Source organism: Candoia aspera, chromosome 5 (genome assembly GCF_035149785.1).
Source record: "Candoia aspera isolate rCanAsp1 chromosome 5, rCanAsp1.hap2, whole genome shotgun sequence".
Classification (NCBI taxonomy): domain Eukaryota; kingdom Metazoa; phylum Chordata; class Lepidosauria; order Squamata; family Boidae; genus Candoia; species Candoia aspera.
Window position 1 is genome coordinate 46,405,297 of NC_086157.1, and position 13,227 is coordinate 46,418,523.

At 38.0% G+C, this 13,227-nt stretch overlaps 1 protein-coding gene across 1 annotated transcript in view; it reads right to left on the minus strand.

Moving 5' to 3' along the window:
• Positions 1-13,227, minus strand: part of PIR (pirin) — a 30,554-nt gene that overhangs the window by 12,605 nt on the left and 4,722 nt on the right. Inside the window, exons 2-5 of the mRNA XM_063305127.1 lie at positions 12,820-12,912; positions 10,712-10,795; positions 9,487-9,693; positions 2,992-3,076 (exon numbers count right to left, since the gene is read on the minus strand). Of these exons, the coding sequence (XP_063161197.1) occupies positions 2,992-3,076; positions 9,487-9,693; positions 10,712-10,795; positions 12,820-12,912 (469 nt within the window). The remainder of the gene's footprint in view (positions 1-2,991; positions 3,077-9,486; positions 9,694-10,711; positions 10,796-12,819; positions 12,913-13,227) is intronic.

Below are 13,227 nucleotides of genomic sequence, written 5' to 3' on the forward strand. Positions count from 1 at the left end.
GAGCCCATATTCTGAAACCAACAGAGTTCCATCAATTCCATCACTCATAACAATCCTGCCATGTTAACCCCACACCCCATTTTTCTCCATAAATAGACACCTATAAGAAGAGCCTCAAAAGCCAACGGTTTTAAGCTATGCTTAAGCAAGCAAATCAGTGAAGATCGGGTGGGGACAGGGGAGGAAAGAAGTTCTTGGAGAATCGGCCAGGCAACTCACGGAGCAATGAAAGTGAAAACTGAGAATTGGAAGAATGGCATACGTGGAAGGGAAACAAGAGACATGGAAATATATGATGCTGAATGAAGCTTAGCTACCATTCTCAAAACCAAAGAGGGGAGGCAGGTCCTTAAGGTTTCGGTATTTACTGCCAGTCAACAAAGAAAATTATACCAAACCTCATGTGTGCTAGCAGGGCACCGCTACTAGACGGCCTGTCTCAATTCCTATAAAAGACAACGTTGCTCTCAGCTACTCTCCGTGCACGTTTTCTTCCACAATATTATTTATTGCCGAGCCAGACTCATTTGGAGTTTGTAAAATACAAAAGCAAAGTACACTGCATATTCCTGACAACAGCGATCAGCAACAAGCCATCCAAAGTAACCAAAACCTTATGTGGGCAGAACTTTTGCATGAAATGCTCTCAGAATAAGAGTGGCACAAACACCCTGCTTTGTATATGCATGAAGCAGAGAGATGAAACTCAGATAGAAATACCGGCTTCTCATGATTTATAGTATTCTTGAGACGGCTTTATTGCATACTTTTTTTGTTATGGTGCTGCATACTTATTTTGTATCCACAATCATTTCACTTGTTAACTAAGATGGAAAGCGATATTCCATCAGCAGGAGTGCAGCCTCTTTGCCTAAACATCACTCTACAAAAGAAATGAGCTCTAGAAATGGCTTGTTTATACTTAAGGCAGTCTCCTGTGGTCCATTGAAATGAACACATATTTCCATAAAATGTTGCTCATGCTATGTTTACGTGCTAATACTTGTGTTTCACATATAATTTCATAGTCAAATTTATTTACATACAAATAATGTGAAAATATAAACATTAGCATCTTATAGAAATGGCATAAAACAATCTTACAGGCTGAATAACAGCAAAATATTTGCCTGCATGCAAAATGTGTGTGACAAATGCAACAGAATTTTGCAGCTAACCCCAAAACTGGAAAACACAACCTTGTCAATGTTCACTCAAATAAGTTGTCCTGAGGCTAGGATGTTGTAACAAGATTAGCATGCGAATAAAGCTTCTGGATCCAACCACAGATTCTTAACTGATGCAAAGAATCTACAATCCCTAACAACCTGGTTGACCTAAGCATCTATCCTGTAAGAATCACATGTCTTACAAAACAATTAAAACCAAAATTATGCAAGTTTCTTTTTAAATTAAATACAGCTACAGGAATTTTAAATTAAATTCAGCTCCAGGAGGACCATTTAAATTGGGAAAATACTTCAATCGACCAACCCTTCCCCCCCAATAAAGGAGTATTTCTCTCCCTCCTCTATAGCTCCAATTGAACTGGCAGCCTTACATGGCTGCATTGCATTAGAAAAGAAAACACTGGAAGAAACAATTGATATCTCACAGGTCACATAGTTTGACCCGAAGTAAATAAGGCACATCTGATTCTGTAAGAATAAGATGAGTGATTAACCCACTTCATAAGTGACCAACAGCTTTTGCAGTTAGATGCCAAATGTGAATATTTCTTTCACTATAGCTACCTTTACACTATGCCAAAAATCACATGACTTTTGAAATTAGGGTATATATAAGAGTGACCCTCATTCCCATTTGCTCCAAATATCATAGCTTCCTATGTTCTGAAAACTAGGACTGTTGTTGGCTTTATTGTTCCAAAACTATACAAATAATATTTTTTTAAAGCATGCCTTCAAATTGGCTTATGAATCCTAGCTTGACTTAGGAGTTCAAATGTCAAATCAGGAAGGAAGCTGCACTCACTTCAATTTTATGGGAGGCGAGCAAAATAAGAATAAAAATTGAAGCATTGTATTCTAGCACTGTGTTCTATTGATGTAATGTAATGTTAAAATATCATGTATAGTTTGAATGCATTTGTTAGAAGTAGGAGTAACTGGTATCAGCATATACTTAATTCTCAGGGAGAGACTAAATTGTGGTTACTCTCAAACCACCTGTAAGGTCAGAGAGAACTTTTGAGTGCTCACTAGGTAAAGTCAATTAGGCTAAATTAATAAACATTAAATAGGGTAAGAACTGAAAATGTACAGCTCTTCTTCAGGCTGCATAAATTATTTTCTTCTAGATGGCTGGTTGGGTTAAGAAACAGATGGATGCTAAAGGGTGGTAGAGAATCTAATCCAGTCTAGTCTGCCTGGTAGAGAATCAAACCACAATAGTATGCTTAGTGTATGCAACCACATCTTGATTAAAAAAAAAGGTTGAAAGAAGCAGTATTTACTTTGCATGCAGTGCATGACGTGATGAAGATTGTCTTAATCTGATGGCCACATTCTAATAAAGACTGTTCACTCTATGAAGCTTTTTTAATTAATAAAAGGCTTACATTGTGATCATTGTTTGTTAAAGCACCAAGCTATGCAAGAACAGCTGTTTTCATCAGAATGTGACTGGTGAATGAAGAGATAAAATCTCTCTTCCAGCTATTATGTTCAAAAGATGAATGGTCATTCCTTCTTCATATCTGTATTTAATGAATTTTTTTAAAGCCAACATGGAATATGTGTGGTTTGATCTTAGAGGGATCATGCTTCCACCAACAGAGGATAATCATAAAGGTGTAATACTTCCATTGTTTTTACAGCGTTTAGTTCTGCTTATTTTCAATCATTATCTCCTCTGCGGCAAGCTCATGAGTTATTTGTTTAGAAAACTTCTCTTTATACTATCCATACAGGCATCATAATTTAAACTGCTCTAGATTCCTTTTTGTTACATGAAGACAATATTTCCTACCTTTGGGAATTGGCTGTGTGTGCTTTGCTCCTTGGATTAATTTGAAATCCAGATACAAAGTTGGTGTGCGGGTATACACCTTGGACTGTAGAAAGAAGCAACAGTTAGAATAATTACTAGATTCCATTGGATGAAAATGCTTTGGCAACAGATTCTGTTAAGGCATATTGGGATTTCACCATTAGCGTTGTTGGAGGATATAACCATGTTGCTTGTAGACTGTTATTATAAAAGATTAATGAAGCAATCAGAATTCCTGCCAAAGGTACCATCACAAAAATGTTACAAATAAAACAGTGATGATCTACTTCACACATTCAAAGAACTTTTGAAGGCATTTTTTACATCAGCTGTTCTGATAAGATTGCATGGATTCAGAAGAATGAACAGGTGGCAGAGGAGATATTGGCATCACCTAAGGGTCCTTTCTGAGATTGGGTACTCTGTGTAGTTCTGATAAATAAACTAACAGTATCCAGTATTGTGAGAAGTGGTAGAGTTTTGTGGGATCAGAGCCCACTTGAAATTGAACTGATACTTTCTGCTGGCTAACCCTTCTGCTTCCATCACATGAAACACTGCTGTAGGGCTAGAAGAGATAGGCATGAGTTAGAGTGCCAGATATGAGATTTTCTATACTGACTCTCATTCACATGGGTGCTCTCATGCACCATTTGCTGCTTCCATAAAGGTTGAAGGAGAAAGGAAAGTGCATGAGCAAAATGTTAAATGCTTACTGTGGAATATGTCAGAAAGAAGATCCTTTGTATCACTGAGCTAATGTCATTGTTTTCTAAAATACACATTGAGTCCATATACAAAATCTACACCAGACATGCACCCACACACTTTTTAAGTTCTGCAGAGTTTATGACATCCTGTTACTCCCCCTGGAAAGAGCTGAATTAAATCTCTCAAGTATAAACATTTGGCTGGGCTATCCTGACTCGTCACTTTCTGATAAAGATCTACAAAATTTTGCAGAGCTCACTCTAGCTCTCCTACAAATAACCAGAAGAGATGTCTTCAAGCTTAAATTAGAAGAAAAAAGGTATGAACTAAAGAAAGGAACTGCTAGTGACAGTTACGAAAAGGGCTGATTGTAAGGAAAAGGGTTAAGAATATATACGCCAATACTATAATGGCTTTATGGTTGTTGCATTTTGAATATAGCTAGTTTTGATTCCCACATCTGAAAATGACAGTACTGAAATGGTACAGAAAATTAGCCAAGTTGAGTAGCAGTCAAAAGTCCAAAACTTCCATTCTGAAGAACACACGCTCATCCCCTGAACCCAATTGGCAGAGGAAACAGACATGAAGAATTACTTCCCACAGCACACAATTGACTTATGGAAGTTGTAGCCATAATAGCTCAGCTGTAGCTCAGCTAGTTTTAAAAGAAGACTTGATAAAGTCATGAAGGCTAGGTCTATTAATAGCTTTTCATTCAGGATTATTCTATATTGACGTTTTAACTGAAGAACAATAAACACAGTTATTTACATAAGTGGCAGGAATACATTATTGGATAGGCATATCAGGCTTACTTAGGAAAAACGATTTTTTCCTTAATATTTTGATTTAATGGCACACTGGGTACAAGAGGGATGGGAAGAGAGAATTATGGGTGAGCCCCCTCCCGCCATATAGAGCTCTCCTCATTTCTAGTGCTTTAGTAATCTAATCCACCCCAAAGCACTGGGATTTAATTAGACTCAGCAGGGATGCCAGGAATTTAGCAAGGAGAATAACCTCTCACCTTCAGAGGTGGTCCTTTGGGTAGCTGGAGTTCATTCATAGACTTCACGTGGGAGGCTTTATGGCTAGCATATGTATAAGGAACACAGCGCTACGGCTATGAGAAATTCTAATATCAAACCGAGAAATCACCTTGACATGTTTACCAGTAACTGTTGCTATGTACTTTATTCTAGTAAGCCATGCTAGTTTCTAAAGCCCATTTCAAACATTTCAGCTTTTCTACATGGCTACTACATACATGCTAAAGAATTTTAATCCTGTGGATGATGGGCACTGATAAAAGTCACAAAGCTTCCAACGCAGACCCATCTTGAAAGCAACAATATAAATGGAACATTCTTTCATGAGGATTACTTCTGATTCTTCTAGACTCTGCCTCAATCACAGAATTCAATTCTGTTTTCTCATAACAAGAGGAAAAAACTCTTCCTTCAGGAAGGGGGCAAACAGGGATACTAACTCCTGTTTGTATATCAGGAGTTTGTACAGTACTTGAAGTATCTTGAAATGCCATAAGGTGCCATTTCCTAGACAGAAAATCAAGGCTGCAGGCAGGAATAGATGACAGTGGGAAATGAGAAAAAATAAACGAGTAAAAATCCTTTTCAAAACAGTATTATAAAGTATTTATTGCAACATTTGGAGCCAAATGTGGAAAGAATGCATGATTACTTTGCACACACTATTTTGGTTTAATTTAGCTACATTGTTTTTTTCAGTGATGCATAAAGCACTAGTGCCAAAATGGTTCAACACATCAGCTTTAGGTATCAAAAACAAAAAACAAATGTAAGCAGGACTTGAGGAAATACATGTCTGTCATCCTTACATTAGAAAGGGCAGTGGCTACCCATTGGTATGAACACAGTTTCATTAGGTTGTGCAGCTCACATGTGGCATTGATTTTTCTACGTAATAAAGAACATGTTTGCCAATACAAGTTAAGGAAGGAATGTTGGGTGATAAAACAAAAATTTTAAAACTGGAAAATTTTCAGAAAACTAAGCAACGTTAAGTTATCCCTTGAGTTCACAATAGCCATTGATTGTTAACTGCAAACGTATTTCCCTTGCAAAAGGCTACATATTTATATATGCTTAGAAACACTTTTTAAGAACCAATGGTTGGACGAACTATACATATTTGTTTTTCTTCCTAGCTTTTTCTTGCAGGTGTGCTTTTTCGTATCAACCAAATGTTGATCCATTGCTTGCAACAGGAATTGACCAACTGGCTTGTCACCCAAGCCTGATGTCATGGGCTGAGAGAGAGCGACTGGCCCAAAGTCACCCAGCTGGCTTTCGTGCCTAAGGTGGGACTGGAACTCACTGTCTACTGTTTCTAGCCTGGAGCCTTAACCACTAGACCAAAGTGGCTCCCGAGGGCAAACTATACACTATACTTGCTAATATTACTGTATACCTTCCAACTTGAGTACATGTTACAGTAAATGAGAAGCTATTAAAATATGACCTTGTGTTTTATACTCCAGTCCTAAATATATTTGTTGCCCTGCCATTTTGTGAAAAGGAATACTATGGTGATGGCAACAGCACAGAGCAGGGTTGGTAATCTTTCTCAGGCTATGGAACCTAGAAGTTAAAAAAAACAAGCAAACTTCAACCCCTGATCAAGGCAAGCTCTAATCATAGCAAATTGACTGTGTTTGAGTGATTGATTCCTTCCTTCCTTCTTTCCTTCTTTCTTCTGCCAGGGAGCCCTATTTTTAATTACTGCCTAGGATACGAGGAAAAGTACTGTGTTCCCACTTCAGAGGTATTCTTCTCTAACCTATAATCCTGATGGAATATTTCTATAGTACTGATGGATTCTGTTCAAATACATAGATCATTAGTTGTGAGTCCAGTTGCTATAATATTTTGTTAGCTTGTACAGTAACGTGTAGGGCAGTAGCATTCGGGAGGGAGGTCAAAAAGGCAAAATGGCAGTTGTGGTAACACATTCAAAGCCCCATCTCTTTTGTATTTGCATGCAATGTTGCACAAACATACAAAAGGAGCACGACATTGATCACACTACTGAACCTTCCATCTTGTCTTTTTTGGCTTCTCCCACCAACTCTCCACTACTGACACCACTGATACAGGAAGTGGATAAATATTTATTTAAGATTAATTCCTTTTTTTGTCAAAACTCCAAAATATTGATATAGTATAATGTTAAAAAGTTCATTAGAACAATGCATTTTTCTCAGCTTCAACTTGACAACCTTTAAAAAAAAACATCATGTGGAATATTACAGCTGGTAAATAAGTTAACACTGACACAAACAACCAGTTCATTCTAAGTTCTACTTTAGTTGACTCCTCTCAGTTCACCAGGCTAAATCCTGCCTTCCAAAGGTCACTACTTCTGGACATTAAAGTTGCAAGTTAAGCATTGACATGATAGTGTTGACAAGTGTGAGTCTTCAGAATGTTTTCCTCACTTTTGGTCTTTAGTGACCTCTCTGCTTTTGGAGGTTCCTATAAGCTCTGTGTCAAACTATTTTCATCCGGAAGTCCTTGGCTGGTACTTACAGAATACAATTCAGTGATTTAGTGTGAGATTTATGGACTTTCCATGTAATTATGGTACTTCAATTCCTCTAGCTGGGAACACATTCAATAGCTGTTTAAATTCTAAAGTGCAGATTATTTATGTCAATTATAGGAAAGTTTCTCTCTTGCACTACATCCCATAGGCAAATTATTTTAAGCTGCACAAAATGTATTCTTATGTACAACCTCACCAAATATAAGATCAGAGTTGTAAAACTGGCACTTTCCTCCTAGTAGATCCGGACACGAGTTGACTTTATTGCTTGGATGCTATGTTTATGAAGGAACTTGGTGTGATCTTTGGAGTGCAGGCAGGACAGGTAGATCGGTATCTAAAAGCTACCTTGTGACATGTTTTAAAGAAACTCAGCTGCCTGCTCCATATATAAACAGTTTGATTGGAAAAGAAAAAAAAATGCAGATGCTGTAGAGGGTATATGCTTTAATCTTGACACTTTAGAACAGAAAAAGAAACAGATGCCTTTTGTGATCCACTACACTATATTTCAAGTATATAAATCAGTTTCTCAGAATCTCAATTCATGTTTAGGGTTATTCTAACTAAGATTTACATCAAATGCTATGATGGGGGAGAGCATTAAAAATGAACAGCCCCGAAGGTAACAGGGAACAATGAAGGAATGTCTGGCTAACAGGGAACCACTCTGCCTCCACTTAAGGTAAAAGCTATGTTAATGAAACAAAGAAATGGAATGTATAGACAGAGCACAGAGGTCAGAGCTCAACTCAGAACGCAAAGGGTGGGCTTTGGGTCTTCTGTGTGGGGCCAGCTGGAACCGACTTAACAAGCTGTGCTGCTTGTTTTCCCTCTGTAACCCTCACTTATTGGAACTGGATATGAGTTTATTGCAAGAACCAAGACGCCCAGTTCCCTCTGGAAGCCATATTCCAATATATTACCAAGGCTTGCTTCAATATTATGTAACTGGCACAATTAATTTGTGTGCTTCAAGAATGAGACACAGCAAGCTAGCCAGTCAATGCTTGTTTTAAATATCAAGATCACAAAATCTGATAATATTCTGTCTCCCTTCAGGCAAGGTCCTTCTTCCTTTTCTTCCATTTCCAATATATGAAAACCATTACTTGCATACAGACAGAATTAACTATTTTTACTTAAAAGGGTTATATAATAATAATAATAATTCAATCTCACAGCATTTCTCTTACAGGAGAAAGTATTCCTAGTAAGATAAATAAAAATATAGTATCTCAAACAGTTATAGCTTCTTAAACCATTAATTGCATGTTACTATCAATTATAAACCTTGGTTAATTTGCCCCATCACATATTTCAGCATCTAGGGTTTACATAATTAACTACTTGAAACATGCAGTTCTGTGTTGGACAGGACTATATGACAGAGAAAGGAGGAAGGGACTGGAATAAAACATACAACCCAAGCATCTATCTGAAAACATCATCCTTCTGAAGGTATTGACTGTGTTATGTCATAAGCTTATGTCATAAGCTACTATTTACAGGATCAGCAGCATCTTGTTTGAGAAGTAGTCTATATCAAGGTTTCTCACATTGGGAACTTCAAGATACATGGACTTCAACTCCACACATATTCAACTCCACTTCAATGCTGGCTGGGGAGTTCTGGGAGTTGAAGTCCACAATCTTAAAGTTGCCAAGGTTGAAAAACCCCAGTCTATTCTGTTCACAATTTGTTTCAGTAACGTCCTTCATCCAGTCCCCTTTTCTGAAGTGTTGTTGGGAAGTTCTGATTTTCTGAATCAACCTCATCTCCTTTCTAGTCCCTTTAGGGGAAAGCAAATCTACTGATGGCTATTAGAATGAGAAAGGTTGGGGAGGGGGAAGAAGATAAGTTGCATACTTTCCTGCAAACAGGAGTGAAACATTATCACACTTCTTTCCAGATATTCAACTGAATTAAAGGGAAAAGAAAACAGTGGGTTCCTTCCCCCACCCCATGCAAAGACTAATAGGGGAAATTATACAAAAAAGATTACTGATTCTGGTAGAAAGAATACATGTGGTCAAAACAAAACAAAACAAAACAAAAATTGAAGTACAATGATCTAAGCTTGGCTGAGAAATGCTAGCAGATCATTTCTGGTTAACCATATTCATATTAGGACACAGTTTATTCTTCTATTAGTTTGCCAGAAAGTATGTTACCTTTACATCCAGAGCCTCTCCCGAAATGACAGACACTGTCACCCCATTTTGTGAAGGTCTGGATATTTCTTCGTTTTTCAGTTCTTGGTATTTAGGTTCAATCATTTTATCAGAACTTCTCAAATTGATCCATAGCTGGAGACCATGGGCCGGCTGTTCAGAGCAGGGCATTTCTGCATGGACAATGCCGCGGCCAGCAGTCATCCACTATATGCAAGAATAGAGGGTTGAAACATCTTACTTTTGAGTAAAGCACACAACAGAATTCTCACTTCCATCCTAAAATATAAGCACACACACACACAATCTGTTCATATTTTATATTCTTCTTCAAGAGTACAAGTGTGTCTAACATTCAATTATTTGGCTCAAGAGAAAAAACAGGGAGCATTTGTTATCTTTCAGCAATTTAATCATTCAGTTTGAAATTGCTGAGAATTGGAATGTTCCCTATGAGAGTGTGATAGGATAGGAAGTTATCTAGAATCTAAACATCACAAACCTCTTAATAGGACTGATTGATTTAGAAGCAGAGTACTAACAACTTTTTCCAAAAGCAGTGTTTTGGATTTTTAAACCCGGGGCCCTTTTTTAATGCCAAGTAAGATTCATTGCATTTATTTCTTTGGATCATTTCTTCTTTTCCTCTCTTTAGGGTGGCAGATTTCTTAAACTTACAGAGAGTAAGAGTTTGGCAGAAGCATTTTGCCATAAAAATGTAAGCAAACTGCATCTGCCAAAATTCCTTCTTCTGCAAAACGGGGAATGACGCAGAAGCCCTCTACATCTAAATATCACCATCCAAATTACTATCTTGTCATTTTTTCCCCCATGAAACCAAGCCAACATAAAATTACAGTAGTACTACTGTTATAACCAGGTTCAGTCAGGATGCGGCCGATGTATGCCCCTGACTTGCCTACTGAAACCAATGTTGTGATTTTCATTTCTTCCCAAAGATGTTATTGGTGGGCACTTCCCATCATCCCCACGAAGTATGATGATTGGGGATGACAGGAATTGCGATCCATCAGTATATCAATAGAACATTTTTAAAAGTGGCTTACACAAGTCTACATTGATACAGTAGGCCAGTATCTTTGAAGATAAGACTATTAACAGCTTATCTTCATAATCAACTTCAAAGGAAATAATAGGAGGAAAACAATTATAACAGAATATATTATTAATATAACTAACTGTTATTGTCTTTAATTCTGCATACCTGTAAATCACCTGGATCCAGTCTACGCTTGTGACCACAAAAGTCTTCATGGGCCATTGATCCACCTCCCAGTAGGTACGTTACCTGAAAAAACAAAATACTGTTTACAACTTTCCTGTACTTGATGCCCTCCATACCAGCAAGTCCACACTCTCAGTTGCTGGTAAAGGCTCAGGCAAATCATGCAGTGAAAACAGTTCATTCTTAGTTTACATGTGGAAATGGCATTAAGTATTAGTCACATTTTTATACAACGCGACAGCTAAAAAGCTTTCGAAATGTTGTGCACCAAACTTAAAAAGTCCCATTTACCTAAAGTTACAATTAAGCTGCCCCTTTATGCCTCCCGAGGTAATAAAAGCATATTTTGCCCATTATATATTAAAAGCTCACTGGCTGTATTCCTACCCTGCATGAAATCAGGAGGGCACAGCCTTTTCAAGTCAGGGCTACAATTGTTTTTTGCGAAGAATGTCAAAGGCTACGTGCCAAAAAATAGGCACAGTCAGGGCAAAGAAGAAGATGGGATTTGAGACAAAAACTAAATTTGATTATTTTGCATTCCAGTACTAAATTCAGTTAATATGATTATTCCCTCTGTGTTAATAAATCCCCCCTTCTGTCACATGAAATGTACCAAACGGTGACAACGGCCCACAATGAAGTCCTGGGGGTTCACGGTTTGGCTTGTAACTGCGAGTTGCTGAAGAAGTTAACAATGGTTGCTTCACACATCAGAATAAGTGATAAATCAGTTTATAGATCATAATGGCTGGCATTTCACAGCACGGAATCAAATACGTTGTGGCTCAGCATGATGTGGGCTGGCCCTTTCCACACCAGAGTCTTTGAAAAATGCTTGAAGCTCAGCTGTGTTTCATCAGCTAGAAGCAACACTGAAGATGAAGTTCTGCCTGTTTAAAATAGTGCTGCAGTTCATGAGCAGTCGGTGTATTTCTGTGCCGGCCAAAACAACCAGAACCAAAAACATCTGCTTGTTACTTCTTTATTCTGCATACTGTGTTTTTAAGCACAAACTGGGGGAGTGGTGGGGGGAGGTGCTGCAGGGGAGCAACGAACACAGGCTGTTGAAAAATTTAAGATGGGAGAAGATTGCTTCTGCAAGCGATGAATGTGGTTTAAAATCTACAGTTCAGCTGTTGATGCAGAAAGGGATCATTAATTCTAATCAGCAACAAGGAAAATGTAAAAAAACCGTCAAAACCTCCAACCCTGCTGTAAAATAGAAAACAACTACACTATATTGTTTTCGAGACATGCCTACTTATCAAGAAAATAATTGTTTCTAAACTTCCTAAGAAACACAGCAGGACAAGCTCACTTCTTGCGGTTTATAACAATGGCTTTTTTCTACCCCTTCAATCCTAACTAAAAATCAAAGGGATGGACAGTTTTAATAGGAAGACGCTTGTGTGTGAAAGATGGAGAAGGCAGTTCTGTTCTGGTACTCAAACAAAATTATTAGATTCTTTAGAACCTTGCATGGTGGATGGATATTAACATTCTGTCCATTCCTGGCACTAATAAAAGGGCTTTTCTCAGCCAGATGTATGTGTAGGTGTACATGTATGTGTATCTCTCTCTCTCCCCACCCCCAACACCAGGAAGTCTTTTTAAGTTATATTGATTCATTGTTACCTAAATTGTGTCTGTGCAATGCCATCTGCTGGTTCTTGAAAGAAATGCTCCAGGATTATGTAATTATCTATCTAAACATCATTCCCCCGGAGGTTAGATTGGCCCCCACTTTGATACTTTTCCAAAAGGCCCTGAAGGCGTGGTTCTGTCAGCAGGCCTGGGGACCCCAGGTTGAGACGGAGCCATTCAAGTGGCTGATTTGATTGTCTTTGTACCTGCCGCAGAGAGTGGGGTGTCGATAGTATGTATGTGTGTGCGTGTGTGTGCGTGTATATGTATATGTGTATATATATATATATAAAAATAACATGGATTTTTATTTTGTAAGCTGCCCAGAGTCAGTGTGTGAGAGTTGAGCACCTCAAAGCACAACACCTTCATCACCACGCTTCATAATTTGGATGAAACAATAAAAACAATCCAGTAGTACCTTAATGTGGATTACTCACTGTTTCAAAGCCTCGGTGAGGGTGATCAGGAAAGCCACCTGGCTTCCCTCCACTGAACTCATCAAGAAGCAGAAAGGGATCCAAGTTTGTCAGCTGAAAATGTAAAATAATAACAGAATTGTGTAATGCCCTGAGGGGAAAATATTATCTTTTAGAAGAAACAATAACAATTGTTTATAATGTTTATCAGTGAGCACTCTAGTTCCATTCTTGTATAACTATCACTTGAGCAGAAGAAATGAGTGCGTAAGGACTTTTGGTGGCATATTGGTTTATATTGGCTGCAATATTTTTATAGGCCTACTAATGTCTTTTTAAACAGTGTGATTCCAATCTTCTCCAACGAGCCTTATATGACTGTGATTTTAAAGCCTGGTAAAAATCTTACTGACTATGCAAACTACTGTC